This window comes from Ictalurus punctatus, chromosome 25 (genome assembly GCF_001660625.3).
Source record: "Ictalurus punctatus breed USDA103 chromosome 25, Coco_2.0, whole genome shotgun sequence".
Taxonomy (NCBI): Eukaryota; Metazoa; Chordata; class Actinopteri; order Siluriformes; family Ictaluridae; genus Ictalurus; species Ictalurus punctatus.
In genome coordinates, this window is record NC_030440.2 from 16385789 (window position 1) to 16407246 (window position 21458).

A 21458-nucleotide genomic window follows, 5' to 3' on the forward strand; every position below is an offset into this window, starting at 1 on the left:
CCATCCACTGATCCATCCACTCATCCATCCATCCACTCATCCATCCATCCATCCATCCACTCATCCATCCATCCATCCATCCACTCATCCATCCACTCATCCATCCACTCATCCATCCACTGATCCATCCACTCATCCATCCATCCACTCATCCATCCATCCATCCATCCACTCATCCATCCATCCATCCATCCACTCATCCATCCATCCATCCACTGATCCATCCACTCATCCATCCATCCATCCATCCACTCATCCATCCATCCACTCATCCATCCATCCATCCATCCATCCACTCATCCATCCATCCATCCATCCATCCACTGATCCATCCACTCATCCATCCATCCATCCATCCACTCATCCATCCATCCATCCACTGATCCATCCACTCATCCATCCATCCATCCATCCACTCATCCATCCATCCACTCATCCATCCATCCACTCATTCATCCACCCATCCATCCATCCACTCATCCATCCACTCATCCATCCATCCACTCATCCATCCATCCACTCATCCATCCATCCATCCACTCATCCATCCATCCACTCATCCATCCATCCATCCATCCACTCATCCATCCATCCATCCATCCACTCATCCATCCACTCATCCATCCATCCATTTCTACAGTACAAAAAGGAGTACATGGAAGTTTTTTTCTGTCAGTTGCACAGCATGTGCTCAGTTTTGGGAGGAAAACTAATGACACGCTTCCTATTTTGAAAACGCTGCTGTCGTAACCCAGTAACGTTATGACACAAGACAGCAGGCCCGGGGTTGAGATTTGGGCAATTTTTGTCAGGTGTGTGTTTTTTTGTTTTTTTGTTTGTTTTTTTTTGTTTTGTTTTTTACACGACTATCCACGTGTCACGTGAATATAATCATAGCTAATCATCTTTCTTCTTTAATTGGAAAAAAAATGTACAATATCCAAAAGTCTTTCAAATATCGGTGTTCTCGGTGTACAATATAAGGTTCGCTTGGACTTCCTTTCATTTAAATGTTATTTCTTCCCTTCTTTTTCCCCCGAAGATATTTACCGATATCCGTACCTAATCGATTACGCAGGTACGCCACGCGTTCCTCCTGAGGTGTTTATAACGACGCTAACAAACCGCATGGGATGAACTGAGCTCCAAACTCACAAGCATGGGTCATGCTGTTGGATAACGGCTAGTTTTAATTCAGTGTCAAGTTAACGTCTAAAGATTTAACACCGTTTGTGTACTGGGCCGCATTTAAGCATGTAAACCCAGTGAAATGTTTCAGAAGAATCAAGACGCTAGAATTGCGTGTTACTGGAATTCGTTAGCGTCGTATCTCGCCGGACAGAATCGCAGGTTTTTATCAGCACGCGTGTTCTAAATGTGCCGTCAAGTCCAACTGGGACGTTCGTATTTACGAGTTGGGAAGTCGTGATTTACGATATCGGGTGCGTCCGTGTCACTTTGGGCGGAGCGAGATGGCGGTGAACTTTCTCTTAATTAACTACAAAAAAAAAAAATGCAGCAAGGTTTTTTAACTCTACTTTTACAAAGTTTATGAAGCCGCTGTAAACTTTATCGTTAGATAGTATACCGTAATTGTACAACGCTGTAGTATTCCATGTTTTCTTCCTGACACGCCCACAAATACGAGTTTCCCCTACTCGTACTCACGGCTTTGTGGTGGCGTTCACGTGCGTTCAAATAGTCAACGCGGCCTTTCCGACGTGACCCGGACGCACCGCGATACGTTTCCGTCGCTATGGTAACAGCTTACGCGTGGACTTGAGGCTAATGAGAAATGGATCGGGAGAACGTCTTCTACTAGAACGTCTATTCCGTGTTCACGGAAGGAGTCTCCGGTGTCGGCCGTGACGTTTTAAACATCGAAAGTCTTCCGGCGCTTTCGGGACGGACGAGCTTACGCTTTCTGGATTTCTCAGAAGCGTTTTAAGTCCGAGAGAGAGAGAAAGACGGAGGGAAAGCGCTGCTGAGGGATCGACCGTTTCTAGCTGCTGTAATGCAAGTGAGGACAGGAACTTGTTTCGATATTAATAATGTAACTAGAAATGGATAAAACGTTAAATGAATAAAAATAAACCATTTAAAAGGGAATATTTCATAAACACAGGGAAGAGAGTTTAAATCGGCTTTATTCAGTACCTGGGTGACACCTGGACCAATCCATTAACACAGTGGGCGGGGTTACTGAGCTTTAATACAGAAGTGTGTTATTCAGATGTGTCCAGGTGTGCATGCGTTATCAGTCGACCCCCTGTAATAATAATAATAATAATAATAATAATAATAATAATAATAATCTGCTTTGGGTTACTTCTGAATGAATGAATGCATGTGTAGGTGTGCGATAATATATCGGATTTTATAATCCTTTTAAATAAAGGTGTGTAATATAGTAATGTGGTCAAAGGTGCCGAGGACGACGAGTGGGACGACGAGTGGGACGAGGGGAAGTCTGGCGGGTTTGGGGAAAGCGAAACAAGCGACGGCGGCGCCATCAACAGAGGAGGAGCTCATGGATCCTCCATGAAAATCACTCTCAACAAGTAAGACGTCTCATGTTTCCCCCAGGCTCGGCTTGCAAAGCTTCAGCTTTCAACTATAGTGCGACGTAATGACACGATCCACCTTTTTAACCTCGTGTTTCTCTCCCTCTCAGATTCCCAGGATTCTCCAAATCAGGCCCTGAGCTCTTCCTCCTGTCCAAACTGGCCTCCAAAGGACCCAAGCTGTCCATCTATGTAAGATACACACCCGCGTTTAATTACTCGCGGTTATTAGGGAAGGAAAAACGAACAGAACAATAAAATGTACATATATAAAGAACAATATACATAAAAAAAATATATATATTTTTGCTTCTTTAGTTTTTCTTTCGAGTTCAAAAGCTAATGTTATTGATGTATAAAGTTTAACCCAAACACGTGATCTGTTCCTACCACATGCTGTATTTCGCTCAGTTCTGATTAACGCGTTCGTTCAGATACGTTTCTAGTCATTCCCGTAGTCACGGCTCATTCACAGGGACGTGGACCGTGTGGTGGACGTGCCACAAAAATCCGCTAAAGACGTGTCGTTTTTGATGCGGTGACGTTTTCCGTTTATTTAACACCTTACGGAAGGAGTCTCCGGTGTCGACGCCGCCGTGGGGAAGTCTTCAGGACAGAGATGTTCAAAAATGACTCGGATTAATAAACTCCAGATGTTAAGGTCCTGCTAAACCCTTTGTCATTAGACTTTCGTTTATTCTGTCCACTAACGCAGCTTCTCGAATCTTTTTTTTTTTTTTTTTTTTTCCCCTTCTTTCCTTTTCACGATAAGAGTTCACGTCCCTGAACTCTCAGTCGTTCAGTAACTACCATCAATTATTCAGTAACTACAGTGAAACTAATAACGGTATCTAATGATACAGGCATTTCAGTCTGGACCCAAGTGCCTTTGCTCTTTAGAGTTTAAAGGATTTAACACAAAAAAAAAAAAACAACTCTGACCATTAAAAGTCCTGAAAAGGTCCGAATCTTTTCAGAAGGAAAGGGCGAGACCGCTTCAGGAGGCGTCGGTGCGGTGTTTAACGCGTGTCGTGGGGGGGGGGGGGGGTGTGTTGTGTTGCAGAGCGGTGAGGTCGGCCCGGTCTGGGAGTACACCGAGCCTCAGCTGGACTGCGTTGTAGCAGACCCCAAAAAGGGCTCCAAAATGTACGGTCTGAAGAGCTACATCGAGTACCAGGTCATGCCTAACGTGAGTCCTGCAGCGTAAAACATCCGAATTACAGCAGTTCAGTGTCATGAATTATTATTTCAACACCTCGACACCGGGATGATTGATGATTTACCCACCCCACCCCACCCCCCCTTAGACTACCAACAAACCTGTCAATCATCGCTACAAGCACTTTGATTGGCTGTATGAGAGACTTTTGGAGAAGTTTGGGTCAGCCATCCCCATCCCATCCCTGCCTGACAAGCAGGTCACAGGTAAGCTGAAAAAACCTGCTTGTGTGTGTGTGTGTGTGTGTGTGTGTGTGTGAGATTATTCCACAGTTGTGTTCAGAAGGTGTTGATTAATTCTCTGTAACAGCAGCTCTGACAGTAGCGCAGCTCCAAATCCCGCGTGTATATCAATGCTCTCCTTGTAATACGTTATCGTTTCTATAGTAACGGCACACACAGGAAGAGAAGTGTCAATGGTGAATGACAGTGATTTTTTTTTTTTTTTTTTTTTTTTAAATTATTATTATTTTTTGCACGGAGACGTTTATCTAGTTTCGGGTTGGTAAACATCTCCACTTAATCGCACCACTACATCATGGATTATTTATTTTTAACAGCATCTGAGGAAAAATCTGTAAATAAGAAGCGCTTTATCGGGACTTCGGCTGTATCGAAGTACAGACCGTGAGCACAGAGAGTAGGAGAGGAGCAAACAGACGTGAAGGGCTGACACTAGGCGGAATGCAAATACGACGCGGCGATGTAATGAATATGCTAATTAGCGCATGATGTTTAGCGGCTTTCTATTGGAAGTTGTCGGGACAGCGGTCCCGTCGCACGTATAAATACGTCGAGTTCTACAGCGACGCTTCTATACGGTATACAGTGAGTGTGGTATACTTTTCTCAGTGTCGAAATTCTCGTCAGAGGTAGTATTGATGAACGACACGTTGTGATTTATTATCCATTTCTAGTTACATTTAATATTGTGGAATGTCCACAAAAGTTTTTTATTTATTTATTTGTTTGTTTGTTTTTTTTAAAAATCATTTTGTGAATTTATTCTCTGTCTTTTTCTCTTATTTGAAGACGATAAGACAACATAAATAAATAAATAAAATAAAAGCGGCTAGTCGTGTTACCGAGAAAACCACAAAAACGTAAACTCCTTCGGTCCGGAAGACTTTCCCGTATCCGAGGACTTACGGACTGGAGACTCCTTCCGTCAACGTTAAATAATTACACACGTTATTTAGCCGGTTTATAGGTAGCGTCTACCGTACGAGTCCCCGTGTATGTTGTAGAAAGGGTGACGTATTAGAACGGGTGCGTTAATATAAACGTGTGATTCGCAGCTGCAGTACAGTCAGAGCTGCTGTTACAGAGAATAAAGCAACCCCCTTCTGGCCAATCAGAATCGAGAACCGGACAGCGCCGCGTTAAGGGTGGTGTAAAGGAAGCGTATTTGTCCATGCCGTTTGTCTCTCAGGACGTTTCGAGGAGGAGTTCATCAAGATGCGTATGGAGAGGCTTCAGGCCTGGATGTCCAGAATGTGCCGGCATCCCATCGTCTCCAACAGCGATGTGTTCCAGCTCTTCCTCACCTACAAGGATGAGAAGGTATGGGGTGTAAAGGAGGGAGGATTGCGCGTACCGCCGTTTGTTTTGAGGACGTGTGAACGGATCTGTTTGTGTCGTGCAGGACTGGAAAATGGGGAAGAGAAAAGCAGAGAAGGACGAGACGGTCGGGGTGATGATCTTCTCCACGATCGAGCCTGAGGGACTGCCGGACCTGGATCTCCTCGAAGTGTAAGTGCACGGGGACATGAAATGCTTCCTTTTACACTTAATAACTCCAGCGGTATTTGGTGTAGAGACTCTTGTAGGCTTCACGGTGGAATCGAATGGGTTTTATTTATTAGAAATCCGAAAAACGACCAGACGTTTTTTTTTTTTTTCCCACGAGCAGCAAACCAATCTACAAAGCCACACCCAAATTAGACTCGTCGGCCAATCGGAAGGCCTCTAACCTCACGTCGTTTAACAGGAATGTCGTGGGCCACCACTGCTTTAACCAAATCAGACATACCAAGCTTTATTTTACTCTTTAAGAAGCATACGTTTCACGGCGTATCGTAAGACTGTTCTCCGATAATAGCTTTAAAAAAAAAAACTGTTTTATAAAACGTCACGATAGACGTCGTATTTTTTCCCTCGAGCGAGCATTTATTTTTCTCGTCTCTTTTTGGATGACGTCGAGCGTTTCCAACGCCCCGAGCGAGTCGATACGATACGTTCTTGTTTTAAAAACCTATAAAAAGCATGAATAGGACAGGCTCCGTTTACAATAAAAATGTCGATTCGGCCTGCGAAACGGAGCTCGACCCTATATACCCCGATATATACCCAAACACAACTTTGTAAATTCGCTTGTATATAAACATGAGACCCAAAATATCAGCTCGACACTGTTGGAAATGGACTCGCGTTTCCACGACGCGTCCGTGACGGCCGTAAAAGCCCGTCCTTAACAGATACGGCACGGAGTTTTGATGTCGTCGTGTATTTCTAGCGAGCAGAAGTGTGAGCAGTTCAGTCGTTTCACCAAGTCGATGGACGATGGCGTGAAGGACCTTCTGACTGTCGGAAACGAGCACTGGAAGCGCTGCACAGGACGTGAGTGAGAAACTTTGCGATTTATTTATTTATTTATTTATTTATTAGAGATTATTTAGCACTAAATATATCTTTTATTTCCTCCAACAGCTCTGCCGAAAGAGTACCAGCGGATCGGGAAAGCCTTCCAGAACCTGTCGTCCGTCTTCACCAGCAGTGGATACGAAGGTCCGGTCTGCTGCACAGCTCGGTCCTGCGCTTGTTATGAAAGCGTTGTGGGTTGGGTTGAACCATAATGAAAGGGTCTGGTAGAGTTAAGTGTGAGTATGCGGTTTGACGTCGTGAGTTTGTGGTTGTGGTGTTTTCCTGCAGGAGAAGCTACGCTCACTGACGCCCTCACTGCAGCGGGGAAGACCTACGAGGAGATCGCGCAGATGGTGGCCGAGCAGGTACGCCGTGAATCGCAGCACAGGGGCCGAGGCCAAACACCGGCGCTGCGTATGACACTCAGAGTTATCAGTGCGGGCTTTTACCAAGACGTTTCAATATGTTCCTGGGTGTTTTTTTTTTTTACATATTGATTGACGCGTTTGTTTATTTAACGATTTTCATCTCTTACCACGTTCTCGGTTACGGTTTTTGACCGTTCCGCTCGTCATCCACTCGTCCGTTTCCTGTCGACCTGCAGTCGAGCATTTCCGTACACACGCTCGAGTCTGACCGGGTATATCGTACCATCGTTAAATATTTTAAGGATTACATTCGTGTGCGGCTCCAATAACACCGTCTACCGTCTTTCACTGTTCGGGTATTTCCCCGGCATTGTTTCTGGAATCTTCGTCTTTCCGAAAAACAATTTTTCTGCTTTGTGTATTTCCCATGTTTGCGTCACGAACGGAAACCGGGGAGATCGCGGCGGATTCGCGATTGAAGTGCATGAAATAATCCGCGTTTCCTTTACGGGAACCTTGTTTTTGATGTCTGTGGATATTGATTGAGCACAGTCCATACGCTCTGCCCTTCCATAGCTGGAATGTCCCTTTATATATCTCTCTCTCTCTCGGTTTGTGTTTCCTGTAGCGTTATCATGTCGTAAACATACAGAGGCTCAGGATGGGAGCAGCTCCTGTCTGGGAATGGGATTATCTGTATTCCATGTGGTCTTCCCACTCATCTCGCCAGCTTTCCTGTCCTGTTTATTAACTCGCATCGGGTTAAGATCTGAACACTCTACAATATACACTTGGACACAAAACCTGCTTGTTGTTTGATGCGCACGTGTGTGTGTGTGTGTGTGTGGAAGGAAGTCAGTCAGGATTTCAGGCCCAGATGAAGTTTTCAGCACTAAATAGTTCTGGATTGATTGATTGATTGATTGATTGATTGATTTTTAATTATAATGTTCCCTTTGGTTCTGTGGTGCAGTGTTTTAGTCGAACCCTGAACGATGTGGAAAAGCTTTTGAGGCAGTTAGTCATAGCTCTGATGTGCAGAGTGTCATTGATTGAGGGTTATATAAACTGTTCAGGGACTCTCTCTATCTCTCTCTGTGTCTCTTTATCGCTCCTTTTTTTTTCTTTTCTTCGAATTTGCTGACTGAATGAGATTGAAATCGTTGGAAGTAAATCTTCCCCAGTCATCAGTTCATAAGCTCCTAGTCTTCTTTGAACACCCCGTATCTGCGTTTTGAACTCCAGTAACACACATCGAGCTGATTAGTGAAATCATTTAGTAGATTCCTACCAGATTCAGATCCTTCACTTTTGATGAATAGTCCACGTGCATTACGAGGTCAGCAGTCCATTTATTTCATGACGAGACAAAAACCGGCGTCGGGAAACGAGTTTTTCATGATCGCGAAGGCGTATGATTCAGTCGCGTGGGCGGAGCTTGAAGACTAACTTTCCAACGATGCAGCGGACGACGCTCGTAAAAAAAAAAAAAAAACAACCGACGACGTTTTTTCTGTAGGGTTTTGACGTTTATATCACCGCGATGTCCGTGCGAACGTGTTCCAGACGTTTTATCCCGATAGGGTCTCTCCGAGAGTTACTGTAAGGGAAATTCGGATGGTTTCCTGTGGCCCGTGCAGGAAATAATCACTGGTTTTCTATTCCGAGGCCATTTTGTCGACCGAGAGCTTTACCCTGTGAAGGTGGACAGTGCCTTGTGTTTGATTGCGTGTGTAAAATAACTTGACGTCTGTTTCGTTCTCCATTTTCAGCCTAAAAAAGATCTTCACTTCCTCATGGAGACGAACAACGAGTACAAAGGGCTTCTGGGATGCTTCCCCGACACCATCGGAGTCCACAAGGTACCGTGAAATCCGGCGAGCTTGAAAGCGCAAGAGTTACTTAAAAACGACAGTGGTGTTGAAACGACAGGAAGTGTCGATCAGATGGGGTTGTGTCTTAAGGACGGCGTGTGTTCTGTTTGGATTCCCGCAGGCCGCCATAGAGAAGGTCAAAGAAGCAGACAAACTGGTGGCCACCAGTAAAATCACCGCCGGAGAAAAAGTCACTATGGGCAAGCGAGTCAGCACCATGTCTTATGCATTACAAGGTACACACATGTAGCGCGATCCTACTACGGGTTAAAGGGGCCGTTTGTAACGTTTTGCAAGAAAATTACAAATGGGAGGGGGAAGAATTAGCCAGGATCCAGACTTTTTAAAAAAATATCATTATTAATGTGTAATTCTGTCCCGAACCTGGCTGTGACCTGATATCTGGGTGATTCGGTCCTGCAGCGGAGATGAACCATTTCCATAGTAACCGCATCTACGATTACAACCGAGTGATGCAGCAGTACCTGGAGCAGCAAGTGAAATTTTACGAGATGGTAAATCTGTTCTTGTGCCTCCTGTTTGTTTATACAGTTATACAGAAAAGTGTGTGTGTGTATATATAACAATAATAAGGAGATGTAAACTCACTTGATGGCCATATGTTAGATGTTGGAACATTTCCTGTACGGTATGTGTATGTGAAGGAGTCTCCCGTGTCGGTACTTTGTAACAGTCAGAGGTGAAGTTAAGGGTAAAAGGGGGGAAGAGGCTGGTGTGGGGGGTGGGGGGTTGTAAGAGAGGCTGGTGGGGGGGGGGGGTTGTAAGAGAGGCTGGTGGGGGTGGGGGGGGGTTGTAAGAGAGGCTGGTGGGGGTGGGGGGGGGTTGTAAGAGAGGCTGGTGAGGGTGGGGGGGTGGGGGGGTGGGGGGTTGTAAGAGAGGCTGGTGGGGGGGGGGTTGTAAGAGAGGCTGGTGGGGGGGGGGGTTGTAAGAGAGGCTGGTGGGGGGGGGGGGTTGTAAGAGAGGCTGGTGGGGGGGGGGGGGGTTGTAAGAGAGGCTGGTGGGGGGGGGGGGGGGTTGTAAGAGAGGCTGGTGGGGGGGGGGGGGGTTGTAAGAGAGGCTGGTGGGGGGGGGGGGGGGTTGTAAGAGAGGCTGGTGAGGGAACGACTGTTTGTGCGTGACTGCTATAACGCAAATGTAAGAACAGGAGCTAACTTGTTTTGCAGACATTCCACGACTGATTATAAAGGATAAGAAGTACGACGTCGAACCGAGAAAAAAAAAAAAAAAAAAGTAATGGTTGTGGTGTAAAAGAATTAAAACACTTCAGGATGTGCAGTTAGTGGACATGAATCAATTTCAGGGTCTCTCTTAAGACATGTTTGATTCGTGTGTGTGTGTGTGTGTGTGTGTGTGTGTGTGAAATTAAATGCTGTTTTGTATTTATAGATTGCGGAGAAGCTGAGACATGCTCACAGTCAGTTCACTACCATGTAAAGAAGAGGACTGCACTGAATCTCACACACAGGACTCTCTCTCTCTCTCTCTCTCTCTCTCTCTCTCTCTCTCACTCTCTCTCTCTCTCTCTCTCTCGTTCCTTTCCTCAGTTCCTCTTTAACAACTTTGTCTATGACCTCAGTGCCATAAAAAGATTATGTTGATCTCAGACCAAAGGAGGTTTGGTAAAATATATCACATCCTCTCTTACACCAACGGAACACCTGCCTGTACCGTTCTGTATTTAAAGCCGAGCGTCCCGAAAGCAGCCGAGGGATGCGACAGACGGCACAGACACCAGGTACTCTTAGTACTGTTTAACACCATCACTCGGTGTGTGTTCCCTTAATGCTAATTCCGTCCAGTGTTTTCTCTCCAATCCAGTCACATTATTATTATTATTATTATTATTATTATTAAGGAATGATATCTGTGCCGCTAGGAAGATCAGTTTGAATTTTTTTTTTTTCTTTATGCTTTGAAATTGTGTACCAGGTTTTAAAGATTCAAATCTAATAAGTCGAATTTGCACACGCGATGCAAATCCTCGTCTCGTTTAGTTCTGAGATAATCCGATCCGGCAAAATTCCCGTGTAGACTTTGGCGCCACGAATCGCCTCACACGTCCGGTCGATCTAAACGCGGTCTCGGCCGATCGGCGGCCGGGAAACGGCGGCGTGCCTCGCGATGGACTGGATCTGGAAACGACCCGTGCTGCCGAAGTACGGACGTGGAACTTCAGGTAACACTTTATTCTTCGTGTGCATTCGTGGCACATTCATAAGTATTCTATTATATATTCTAGTGCAAATCCTCCATATGAACCTAAAGCAATATCGATCCGACGTCACTTGCTGAACTCAGGGTTGAGGAAATGAATAACTTGCTATACGACGACGACGATGATGAAGTACGTTTGACCCGTAGTCATAAACATCACATACCATGTAATAAAAAAAAATGTTTACATATGCGTCTCTTCAGATGAGACGTACACAGTGCTTATCGGTGATGTCTGAAAGCCCAGCGTAGCGAATAAACTCTGACCAAATTTAAAAATTGAATTGTGTTTTAAAACTTCACTTACAAGTTCTTCTTCTTTTCTTTTTTTTTTTTTGGGCACACAGTTCCAATATAAATATTCCAGCGGCACAAATGTCACGTCATATAGGACTGTGATTCAGTATGAAAGAAAAGAATCGTCTAGAAAGAACGACGGGACGATCGAAGTCTCTTACACACTTTTTATTTTATTTTTTTTATTTTTTTTCCCCCCTACACTGTCTTTTTTTTTTTTTTTCTTTCTTCTTCTTCTTTTTTTCTTTCTTTCTTCCTTGTTGTTCGGTTTGTTTTGGAGTCGTAGAGGTTTGGCCTCGTCGATGTGCCTTCACGTGCTGAGGAACTTCAGCATGTGTCACTATGCTATGCACTTTCCATTCACAGTGCCAAAATATAACAAGCAATTTGTATAACCTGTCTATAATCTCTCTCTCTCTCTCACACACACACACACACACACACACATACACAAGTCTGGTTTTTGAGCATCTAAAGGAGGGCTGGTCCTTTTTGCACATGTAATCTTATCTGACATCATACCAACGCTTTTTTTTTTTTTTTTTTTTTTTTTTTTTCTTTCCCCTCCAAAGAAAGCCACGTTTCCATCTCTGTGCAATCTTTTCTTTTTCTCAAGCACTTCTGTTCCTCCTCACACAAGCGCACGAGTGTGTGTGTGTGTGTGTGTGTGTATATGTATGTGTGTAATATATATATAAACACACACACACACACACATTAACAGATGCATGTGCTTCAGTTCATGATGTATCATTTTATGTATAGCGATGTCTGCAATGTTGTTTGCACCATGAACGATGTATAAAAAAAAAAAAAAAAGCCACGAAAGTAATCCTGATTACGATTTAATAAACTTCGATTTGTATTCTCTTAATGTGGAGTTATTTTGTGAGCAGGACCGCTCTCTAGGCGGTGCGTGAGTGGAGTGTTAATGAGGACGGATGAAGCGGCGTGTTGTTGTTAATCGTGAACGGCGATCCGTGCGCCACGGCCGGTCGAGAGGCGCGGGCGTCCTTTTCAGGCAGGCTGTATCCGATCTAAATCATCGTTTCTATACATTTAAAAGTCGTCAGACAAACATTCCAGGCTAGGAAGATGATCCTTTACGCAATCGAGAACAAGACAACGTTGCCATCGAAGGCTGGAGGGATGAGGGTTACCCGGACGTCTTTCTTCCAGGTTTAGTACGCGCAAAAACGTTACCTGTGGTGTACGATGCGTGATGAGAAGTACCACAGCGCCCTCTCCCTTTAAAAATATTTATTTAAGTCTACTGCGCAGGTTCGGACATCACCGTTCAGTCCGTCGGCGTCCGCTCCGATCGGCCGGCTGCAGCAGGGCCCGTCAGGGGGATAGGTGTGGCCGGAAGGTGCGTGGCCGGATCATCATGGTCACCTTGCGCAGGGAGTAATAGTCCGAGTCCTTCCAGGTGAACCAGACGATTCCGTTGGGTCCCAGCGTATTTTTCCCCTTAGGCGAGTAACGTCCACCCTGAAGAGCACACAGAATGACCTACTGTAAACACGCGTCACGTAATAGAAAGGCACGAGTGGCGAGCGGAAAAAAAAACCTCCCCGAGACGAACGTGAGGAAGAAACCTCGACTTAAAAACGCTAAATGGTTACAGTATACAGGTGTAGGTTTTAGGGGATTACCTTGTGGTAGACGCCGTTCAGGTTGGCGTAGAAACACTGGTTGTACCACCAGCCTGCGTGCGAGATCTCGGCGCAGATGTTCCCCGTGTCGGGTGTGCTGAAGTCCTGCTTGTCGTGATACCAGCTGAACGAGTCTTCAACTGTGCCACTGAAGCCAGAGACGTGAAGCCTGTACTGGGCCGCCTCGTCCTCGATCCTGCCACCACACACGGCCGAGTCAAATCGGGATTATAGATTACACTTTACTTACGGCCGGCGTCAACGGGGATAATTACACACTGTTGGACTCCGGTTTGTCCTCACCGGAAGCTCTGGTAAAGAGCGTGTTTGCGTTTGCCGCTCCAGTCCTCCATGTCTATGCGCAGAGCGTAGTCTCCCTGCGTGGTCAGGTCATGGATGTGCTGATTCCCGAGCCAGTACTCGGTGTGCAGGTCTCCGAAACCGTCCTTGTACTCCTTCCAGCCGCGGTCGAATTTCACCGAGCCGTCCTGCCGACGCTGAATCACGGTCCAGCCACCGCCTGAGAGACAGACCACACGCCCGAGTCCAGTACGAGCAGGTTATCGATCATATATAGATAAAGCGATAGATAAAGCGACTCGGGAGCGACGTTACCATTTAAGAGAGCTCAAAGTGACGAGAAATAGCAAACGATCCGCACTCGGATTCACATCATGGTGATCCGTCACCTAGTAAACACGGCGGCGTGCCGTAATTATGGCTAGTTAGTATTACAGCGTTAGGATAACTATTTATAATGAGCCAAGGCTACATTTTATGTTAATATTCTTCGCGTTTTTATGATCTATGTATTCAAATCTCGGCATGGGACGACACGACGTTCGCGCGATCTTGCCGAGCTTCAGCCGTCCACACCGAACACCACGTCAACCTACAGCGTTGATAAACTGATGCCGGGAAATGAGAGCACAGGAAGACTCTGTGAACTATCTGAAACCGTGACGCGATGCGTGCACCGGCTCCGGGGATCGGCGTCACTTTTTTTAAACTAGCCGGAAAGAAGGAAAGTAAGTCATCTGGATTAAAAACAATCCAGCTGCTAGAAAACATACCGCTTTGTCGTTCCCGTTTACACTTTCCTAGCACTCGCACTGTCGACAAGCCGCTCACGCTAACGGATGGAGTTACGGATTTGTCTTATAGAGCGTTTTTTGAAATATATATCGATGGAGCTCAACAGCTGCCCCGTAGACTCAAAATGATTGTCCTTTACCGTCCGTGTCCATGTCGCAGTAGACCTCCACGGGCATGGCTCCTAACGACGGCACCACGGTGTAGACGCCGGACCGCCGCACGCCGTTGTAGTAGATGGAGGCACAGTCGATGGGACAGTTTCTGACGTGCTGCATCTCTAAATGTACAACAACAGCTTGTGTTTAATTATAATAGATTAGATTAGATTAGATGACAGATACATTCATTAAGTTCTTGATAAACAGTCAGTCATGACATGAAGTAAAACAAAAAAGGATGCACAATTTCCCTGTAGTGAGAAGAAGAAAAAACAACAAAACAATACGACTTATTTCACTAGAAACTCCGTGGAAGTCCAGTGAAGTCCGTGAAGAAACGTTTAAATGAATCTCTGATTGTAAATGAAGTGCCGAATCTGTCAAATTCATCCTTTCCTGGAGGGAACTACTTTTCCAGAGAGAAGAATTTGTAGCAACGGGAGCATCTCCGGTCAAGACGTTTGGCGTATGAATACGACAAGCCCTTCAGGAAAGGGAAACGTGAGCGGAACTACTTTGCATTGTATTGTGTTGGAAAGTCGATCCGGGTGTAACTGACCCCGACACTTCTATTCTTCCGGTGGAGTTCGACAACTGCCCTTAGACTTTTATTATCATTATTATAAGCAGGTTTTGTGTGTGTGTGTGGGGGGGGGGGGGGGGGGTGTTAATACTCGGAAACGTAATAAAATTCTTGTTTATGGTAGCAGAGCATACATTACACATACAGTGGCTAGAATAAGATAATAATGTAACGGTGCGTGAGAGAAATAACGAACGATACGTGATGCTCGTTTATAAATACGACATCAGAACTACGACTTTAATCATACACTCCGGGGTTCTCTTTGTTGCGTTATCTTTTGTACCTTTTTCTAATGCGCATCATTCACCGGGAAACGTGGATATAGTCGTAACTTTAAATTCGATTTTAAGTAAATCATTTGGAGCATAAAGCTTTAAAAGTACACCACAGACAAAGGTGTACTGCGTACGAGTACCGCACGAGCGACACGGAAATGTACCTCGGATGTTTAGTACCCGAGTGCATACGCACACGATCCGATCGCATCACCTTCGCTCGTTTATTTTTTTTAAAAAAATACATTTAAAAAAAAACTCATTTTTCAAGTTCAACTAATGCACTGTTTATTGTTTAGTTTTTCAAAACCGGGGGGAAAAAAAAAAAAAAAAAAGATTTGATTTGTTTGGATGTTTTAAATATAGTTAATACGTAAAGAATAAAACGGTTGTGGGGGAGGGGCATGCTGTTATGGGAAAAGAAAAGAACTTCCGAAAGCACGTTGTGACGCGTTTTTATCCCTCTTTTACTACAGCATGAGAGTGAAGGAATTGTACGTTGTTGTTTTTATCTGTTTATATTTACACGCATTGTCCAGGAAGATTCGTGATACACAAGTTAGTTCCTGTTACTCTAGCACAAAAAAAAAAAAGATCAGGTATTCGAACCAGCGCGTTATTCTAAGTCTTTGAGCTAATGCTGTCTGACCAATCGGAACTGAGCATTCGGGGTTGGCGGAGTTGGGAGCTGTGCTAAAGGAAATGTTAAAGGATTTGCAATGAGCACTTAAGTGAAAATATACAAGGGGTAGGAGTGTGGGGGTTTTATTTATTTATTTATTTATTTAGATGTATGGAAGAAGCCCTCGGTCGCTCGTTAGGGTTCAGCGTACCGGGGTGCAGGGTGTGCTGCGTGCTCAGCAGCGGGCTGGTGCGGACGATGTTGATCATGCACCCGGGGTTTCGGCGAACTTTCTCCACCAGCATGGAGAGGTTGTGGATCTGCGCCTGCAGGTCGGAGATGAGCGAGCCCTGGACGTGCAGCAGCGTGGTGGCCTCGGCGTACTGACCCTCCAGCTCGCGGAAGCGATGCTCGTGAGACGAGTTCAGGTGAAACTTTTCTTCGCTCTGACATCGGCACGACGGGAGACGCGTGCAGGGGGAGAGAAAGAAAAGTAAAACACTTTCACATAAGACCTAGCGCTAGAAAAGAAGACCGGACCGTACGTAGCTGTGCCGGAACGGTGAGAAAAACAGCAAGATGATCTACGGTCGGGTGCGAAAGTTTATGCACCCCGAAAATAAACACACAGAATCTTTATTTGCAGCATAGGTTTTAGTGTGTGGTTATTACAAGTGAGAAAAATGGCATACTAGTGCATGTTGCGTAAGGAATAGAACACTTGGAGGCATGCTGTTACAGGAACTAATCGGCGACAGCAGAGTGGAATGAAGCAGGGTCACGATGATGTGCTGAAGCTGATTATTTTTCTGTAACAGCGTTTATGAAATGGTTTATTTATTCCTCTTGTATCACAGCGACGTTTGATGACCCATCGCAGGGCACGATCACACACGTTCACACACTACGGACAATTTGGACACGCCCATCAGCCTACAACTCGTGTCTTTGGACTGGGGGAGGAAACCGGAGAACCCGGAGGAAACCCCAAAAGCACGGAGAGAACCTGCAAACTCCGTGCACACAGGGCAGACGTGTGTGGTGATCAAACCCCCAACCCCACAGGTGCGAGGCGAACATGCCAACCACTTAGCCACCATTGCCCCCCCCCCATGACGTCATCATTTTGATCACGTTATTGTTACACTTAATCTCATGGCGCGCCTGAAAAACAAGCTCGCTCCCGTCATTGCAGCTATAAACCGGTGTTCCCTCACCAGACTCGCTGCTGTCGATCCCTTCAAGTTAATAAGCCAAAAAAATAAACAGCCGTTTACTACATTCAAGTGTTTCCCGTGATGAAACGGCTTTACCTTCGCCTGATACAAAAGCACCGACACTGGAGACTCCTTCCATAAAGGTTAAATAAACGTCTCCGTACAGAGAACCTTGACATGCCTTAACATCCCTAAGAATGAGCTGTCGCTATAGAAACGATGACACATTACTTTAATAACAAGTACATTAGTATAAACCTGTGATCTGTTCTAGAAAATAAACCCACACCTTCTGACCAATCAGGATCGAGAACTCGGCAAGGCTCGGGTATGACGCATGTTAATATATGAAGTATTAAACGTTCGATCGATTCGATCGCAGAAAACGTTCATAAAATACAGGTGCAGTTTCATGTTCTTTTATTTCTACTTGAAAGAACCAGCTGTAGCTTTGTTTGTGTGTGTGTGTGTGTGTGTGTGTGTGTGGGCGTGAGCTGTGTGACCGAGCTGTACCGTGTTAGTAAGCCGTTAGCGCAGAGTGACAAGCTTACGAGCACGGATACAAGGCCGAGCACGTGGGGTCAAGGTCTCGAGCTAATCCTGTTAGCACTCGGGGTAAAGGAGAATCGAGGAATGAAAGAAAGAAAGAATCGAGGCCAGTCATTGCAAACTGAAAGAAAAAAGGTGTGGAATTCTGGTGTTTTTGTCATCTGCTTCGAAACCGTTCGATGCTAAATTCTACAAAAAAAAAAACAAAAAACGTTTAAGCTCGAAACATCTGCCTCGATCAGGTTTAATCTGTCTGCCAGATGTGAAATCTAAGTCATTCACAGTTGCAGTTAGGGCTTTTTGCTCGATTTGATCTATTTTTATCCGTTCACAGTCGAGGTCATAAGTTTACCCGTGCCCTGCAGAATCTGAAAAATGTTCATCCCTTTTTTTTTTTAAATAATAATTTAATACAAATTTTAATTTGAATAAAAACTGCATTTAGCTTTTCCCTGAATACGCTATGTTTTGTGATATTTCCTCACGAGTCCCTTGTTCGTCCCGAGAAGTTAAACTGCCCACTGTTCTTCAGAAAAGTCCTCCAGGTCCTGCACATTCTTTGCTTTTCCGGCATCTTCTGCATATCCGAGCCCTTTCCATCAGCGGCTACATGATGTCGAGATCCGCCTTTTCACGCTGAGGACGACCGAGGGACTCGTACACGACTATCACAAAAGGTGCGAACGCTCACTGACGCTCAAGAAGACACGATACATTACGAGTCGGGGGAGGGGGTGTAAACTTTTGAACAGGGTGAACATTTTTACTTGGTTAAAATGATGAACATTTTGGCGAATGTGAACTTATGACCTCAAGGTTATCTTCAGACACGGTCGTTAGTTTTTCTGCATCTACAGCTATGGCGCTTTGACCCGATTCCTCTCGTGTCCACGTGGAGCAGCAGCTCGCGGGTCTCGACTCGCACTGACCTGCAGCTCGAGGACTTTAACTCGGTGCCGATGGTTGCGCAGCTCCTCCTGCAGCTCGGAGATGGTCTCGCGCAGCGCCAGGATCTGCTGCTTGCGCTCGTCGTTCTCGTGGAGCCAGTAGGAGACCTCGTCCGTGCAGCGGAACATGTCCGGGCAGCGCTGGTCATCCAGCTGGGGCAGCGTGGCCACCAGTTTGCACGTGCCGTCCTTCATCACCTGGTTACTGTACTCGCCGCACTGAGACGTGCTGACCCGGTGCGTGTGCTCCGAGCGGTCGTCGTTGCTCGCCCTGGCCCCAAACAGAACCATCAGGAGGGTCAAAAGCGTCCCAGCCTCCATCTGCGTGACTCGGGCGACTCCCGCGCCGGCGTTCAGGAAGGATCCGTGCGGCTCAGAGCAGCATGATGTCCACTTTAACCTTCAGTCTCAGTCACGTGAAAGTGAAGATGTCTTCGGAACAGTCTGAATAATACCGTCCTCCTTCCCATTAGATTTGTTATCTATACACCGGGGAAAAATAACGATGACCCGATAACACACACGCAGTATACAGTACACAGGATTAAACCACATGCTGGGGGGCATGCCGTCATAGAAAAATAATCAACAACGGGGGTGTTGCTCTTAGCGCCCTGACGTCGATTATTTTCCGCACATGATGAAGTGTTTATTCCCTTTTATACTCGGCTGCAGCGGTTTGTCAACAATTCCAATTTATAATTTACTGACGTCGTACTTTTTATCCGTTAATTGTTGCATTCAGTTCGATACACGCGATCCCTTACTAAAAGCAGTTATCTAAACAGTCTTTCCCTCACCGGCCTCTCGTTATTCTCTCTGAACGTAGCACCGAGAAACCGTAAAAAAGACTTACCGTGACGCAAAACCCCACGGTTATGACCGTTACGAAGCCGTGACACTGGAGACTCCTTCCACAGACGTTTAAAAAAAAAACAACAACAACAACATATCCTTACAGAGAACTACACCACATCAACAATTATTCGTTTTTCTTTGTTAAATATATACACGTTTTTTTTTAATCCACCGTCGTTTCATTACGAGTCTTTAGATCATGTGGCGCGACCTCCGTATGTGAATGCGCCGTTACCATAGAAACAACAACGTGTTAGGACGAGCTCCTGATAGAAACCCGCTGTACGCGTTGAGTCGCAGCTGGAATAACGGGCCGATCTGCCGTTATAAAAATGAATCAACTGCTTGTGGATTAAGAATTCAAACGATATCTATACATGATGGGCTTATCGATGTGCTTGCAGATGTTTTCAGATTCATGAAGTAAAAAAAAAAAAAAAAAAAAAAGAGTGAGAGAGAAAGAGAGAGCTGTTTGTATTTCTGATTAGATTACTCATCCGGCATCGTATACACGCATTAAAGTGCTATAATCGGGTCGGTCTTGTCGCTGCGTGACCCGAGGACAGCTCTGCGGGTTCACCGGGTGACGCTGGTGCTTCAGCTTACGACATTAGAGAGCAGCTCGTACATCCTTCCTGACTAATAACTCCTGCCGGACTATTACCGCTCCATCCGGAGAACGAGTCGCGGTGATGGACGAGGGTCCGGGTGCCTTCGGGTGTCGCTCTGACACTTTTATGAGGCCGAGAGTATTCTTCCTGTCGTTTGGAAGACCTTTTATTCACCCCCGTGGTAGAAAATTGGCCTCCGGTGACGGAGCACGGCGACAAACAAATCGGTGCATTTGCTTTAAACTTCGTTATTGTGCGAACCTACGTTTAATAAACACCCCGCTCACGGAAGGAAGGAACAGTCGTGTCTCCACGTCATGAAACCCAGCACAGAAAAACAACTTCTACACAGTGAGTAAAAAAAATAATAAAAGGCAGTGGTTAATGATTACCTGTAAATGATGGGTTATTTTCTCCTGGACTGCCTGTAGCATGTCGGTTACATTTCTCTCTCTCTCTTTCTTTTCTCTCCGGCTGTTATGTGGAACAGAGGGACTGTCAATGGGCATCTTATCCCTGTAATCCTTACTAAATAGGATTTGTAATTAAGGGAGTGAGACGAGAGAGAGAGAGAGAGAGAGAGAGACACAGTCCAAGCACTCAGAGTATCTGACATCTACTAAGGTCACGACCGGACCATTTGGACCGATGCATCAATTAAAAAAGCAAATGATCGAAATGAATTGAGGCACCAATTATAAATCTGTTATTATAATTGGTTATAAATCAATGAATCAATTTTTTTTCTAAAAAAAAAAAAAAAGGACAGACAACTGGTGTGTAAAAAGAATGTTTAAACTCGTGCGTAAATAATATAATCGGCCAGCAGAGTCAGAATTTTTTTTTAATGGTCTTTCTCTACGAATGAACGCTTCAGGTTCCGAACAAAGCTGGAGACACGTCGATCAGCGGCTACTAAATCCAGTCGTATCGTATGGTAGCAGATGGAGCGGTATCGTCAATGATATCCAGAACGTGTAGCGCATTATGAAGTGCAAAATAAAGCAACGAAGGCCCTGCACAGCTGTGCAGCTGAAGGAACGCATGACGGATGAACGAGGGAAAATTCCACTTGCTAAACGTAACCAACTGGCGTCTTCGCTCAGCGCCCAAACGCTTAGTACGTGTTATTAAAAGAAAAGGCGACGGTACACGACGGTAAACAGTCGACCGTCCCGACTTTTTTGGAGTGTGTCGCAGTCATCCGATTTGAAATGAGTGCATGTTAAAACATCAGATGACATGTTAATAATGTGTTTTCGATACAGTACAGGGTGAACGGAATATTTCAAATGATTCTATTTGTTGTTTTTGCATTTTCCAAACTGTCCCAACTTTTTCGGAATCGGGGTTCGGATGGAGAGCTCCGTAGGGTATCGGGATGGATCAGGCAGGTCCGGAGTGCAGAAAGGGTCAGGATCACTGGTATCTCCATAACATCATGTGTAGCTCGACAGAAGGAGAGCGAGAGGGAGGTAAAGAGAGGGGGAGAGTATTAGGTATACTTACTATCCCGTAATGGATCAGACTGTGTACTTTGCTTAAAAGGAAGTCTGTTCATGGTAAGTTTGAGTAAACAAAGAAGTTTTCAGCCTAGATATAAACACTGAGACTGTGTCTGAGTCCCGAACACTAATTGGAAGACTGTTCCATAACTGCGGGGCGTTGTAAGAGAAAGCTCTAGGC

At 45.3% G+C, this 21458-nt stretch overlaps 2 protein-coding genes across 4 annotated transcripts in view; one reads left to right on the plus strand and one right to left on the minus strand.

The window, feature by feature from the left end:
• snx9b (sorting nexin 9b) overlaps positions 1–12073 on the plus strand; it is a 33344-nt gene extending 21271 nt beyond the window's left edge. For both annotated transcript variants that reach the window (XM_017455757.3, XM_017455758.3), the window contains 13 exons: positions 2426–2561; positions 2675–2756; positions 3628–3753; positions 3872–3989; positions 5215–5345; positions 5428–5534; positions 6298–6401; positions 6492–6569; positions 6714–6790; positions 8566–8655; positions 8789–8903; positions 9091–9182; positions 10075–12073. In XM_017455757.3, the coding sequence (XP_017311246.1) occupies positions 2426–2561; positions 2675–2756; positions 3628–3753; positions 3872–3989; positions 5215–5345; positions 5428–5534; positions 6298–6401; positions 6492–6569; positions 6714–6790; positions 8566–8655; positions 8789–8903; positions 9091–9182; positions 10075–10122 (1304 nt within the window). In that variant the 3' untranslated portion in view covers positions 10123–12073. The remainder of the gene's footprint in view (positions 1–2425; positions 2562–2674; positions 2757–3627; positions 3754–3871; positions 3990–5214; positions 5346–5427; positions 5535–6297; positions 6402–6491; positions 6570–6713; positions 6791–8565; positions 8656–8788; positions 8904–9090; positions 9183–10074) is intronic.
• On the minus strand, positions 11494–20498 carry si:ch211-203k16.3 (fibrinogen-like protein 1). 2 transcript variants are annotated; one of them, XM_017455762.3, is made up of 7 exons: positions 20165–20498; positions 18286–18785; positions 15802–16036; positions 14089–14226; positions 13158–13374; positions 12855–13050; positions 11494–12690 (listed from the first exon to the last, which is right to left on the minus strand). In XM_017455762.3, exons 2-7 carry the CDS (start codon positions 18622–18624, stop codon positions 12544–12546), a joined length of 1272 nt encoding a protein of 423 aa, XP_017311251.1. In that variant the 5' UTR covers positions 18625–18785; positions 20165–20498; the 3' UTR covers positions 11494–12543. The 2 variants fall into 2 exon arrangements, with proteins under 2 accessions (XP_017311251.1, XP_017311250.1); XM_017455761.3 differs by lacking the exon at positions 20165–20498 and having other exon boundaries at positions 18286–19724.
• Positions 20499–21458: the final 960 nt, after the last annotated feature.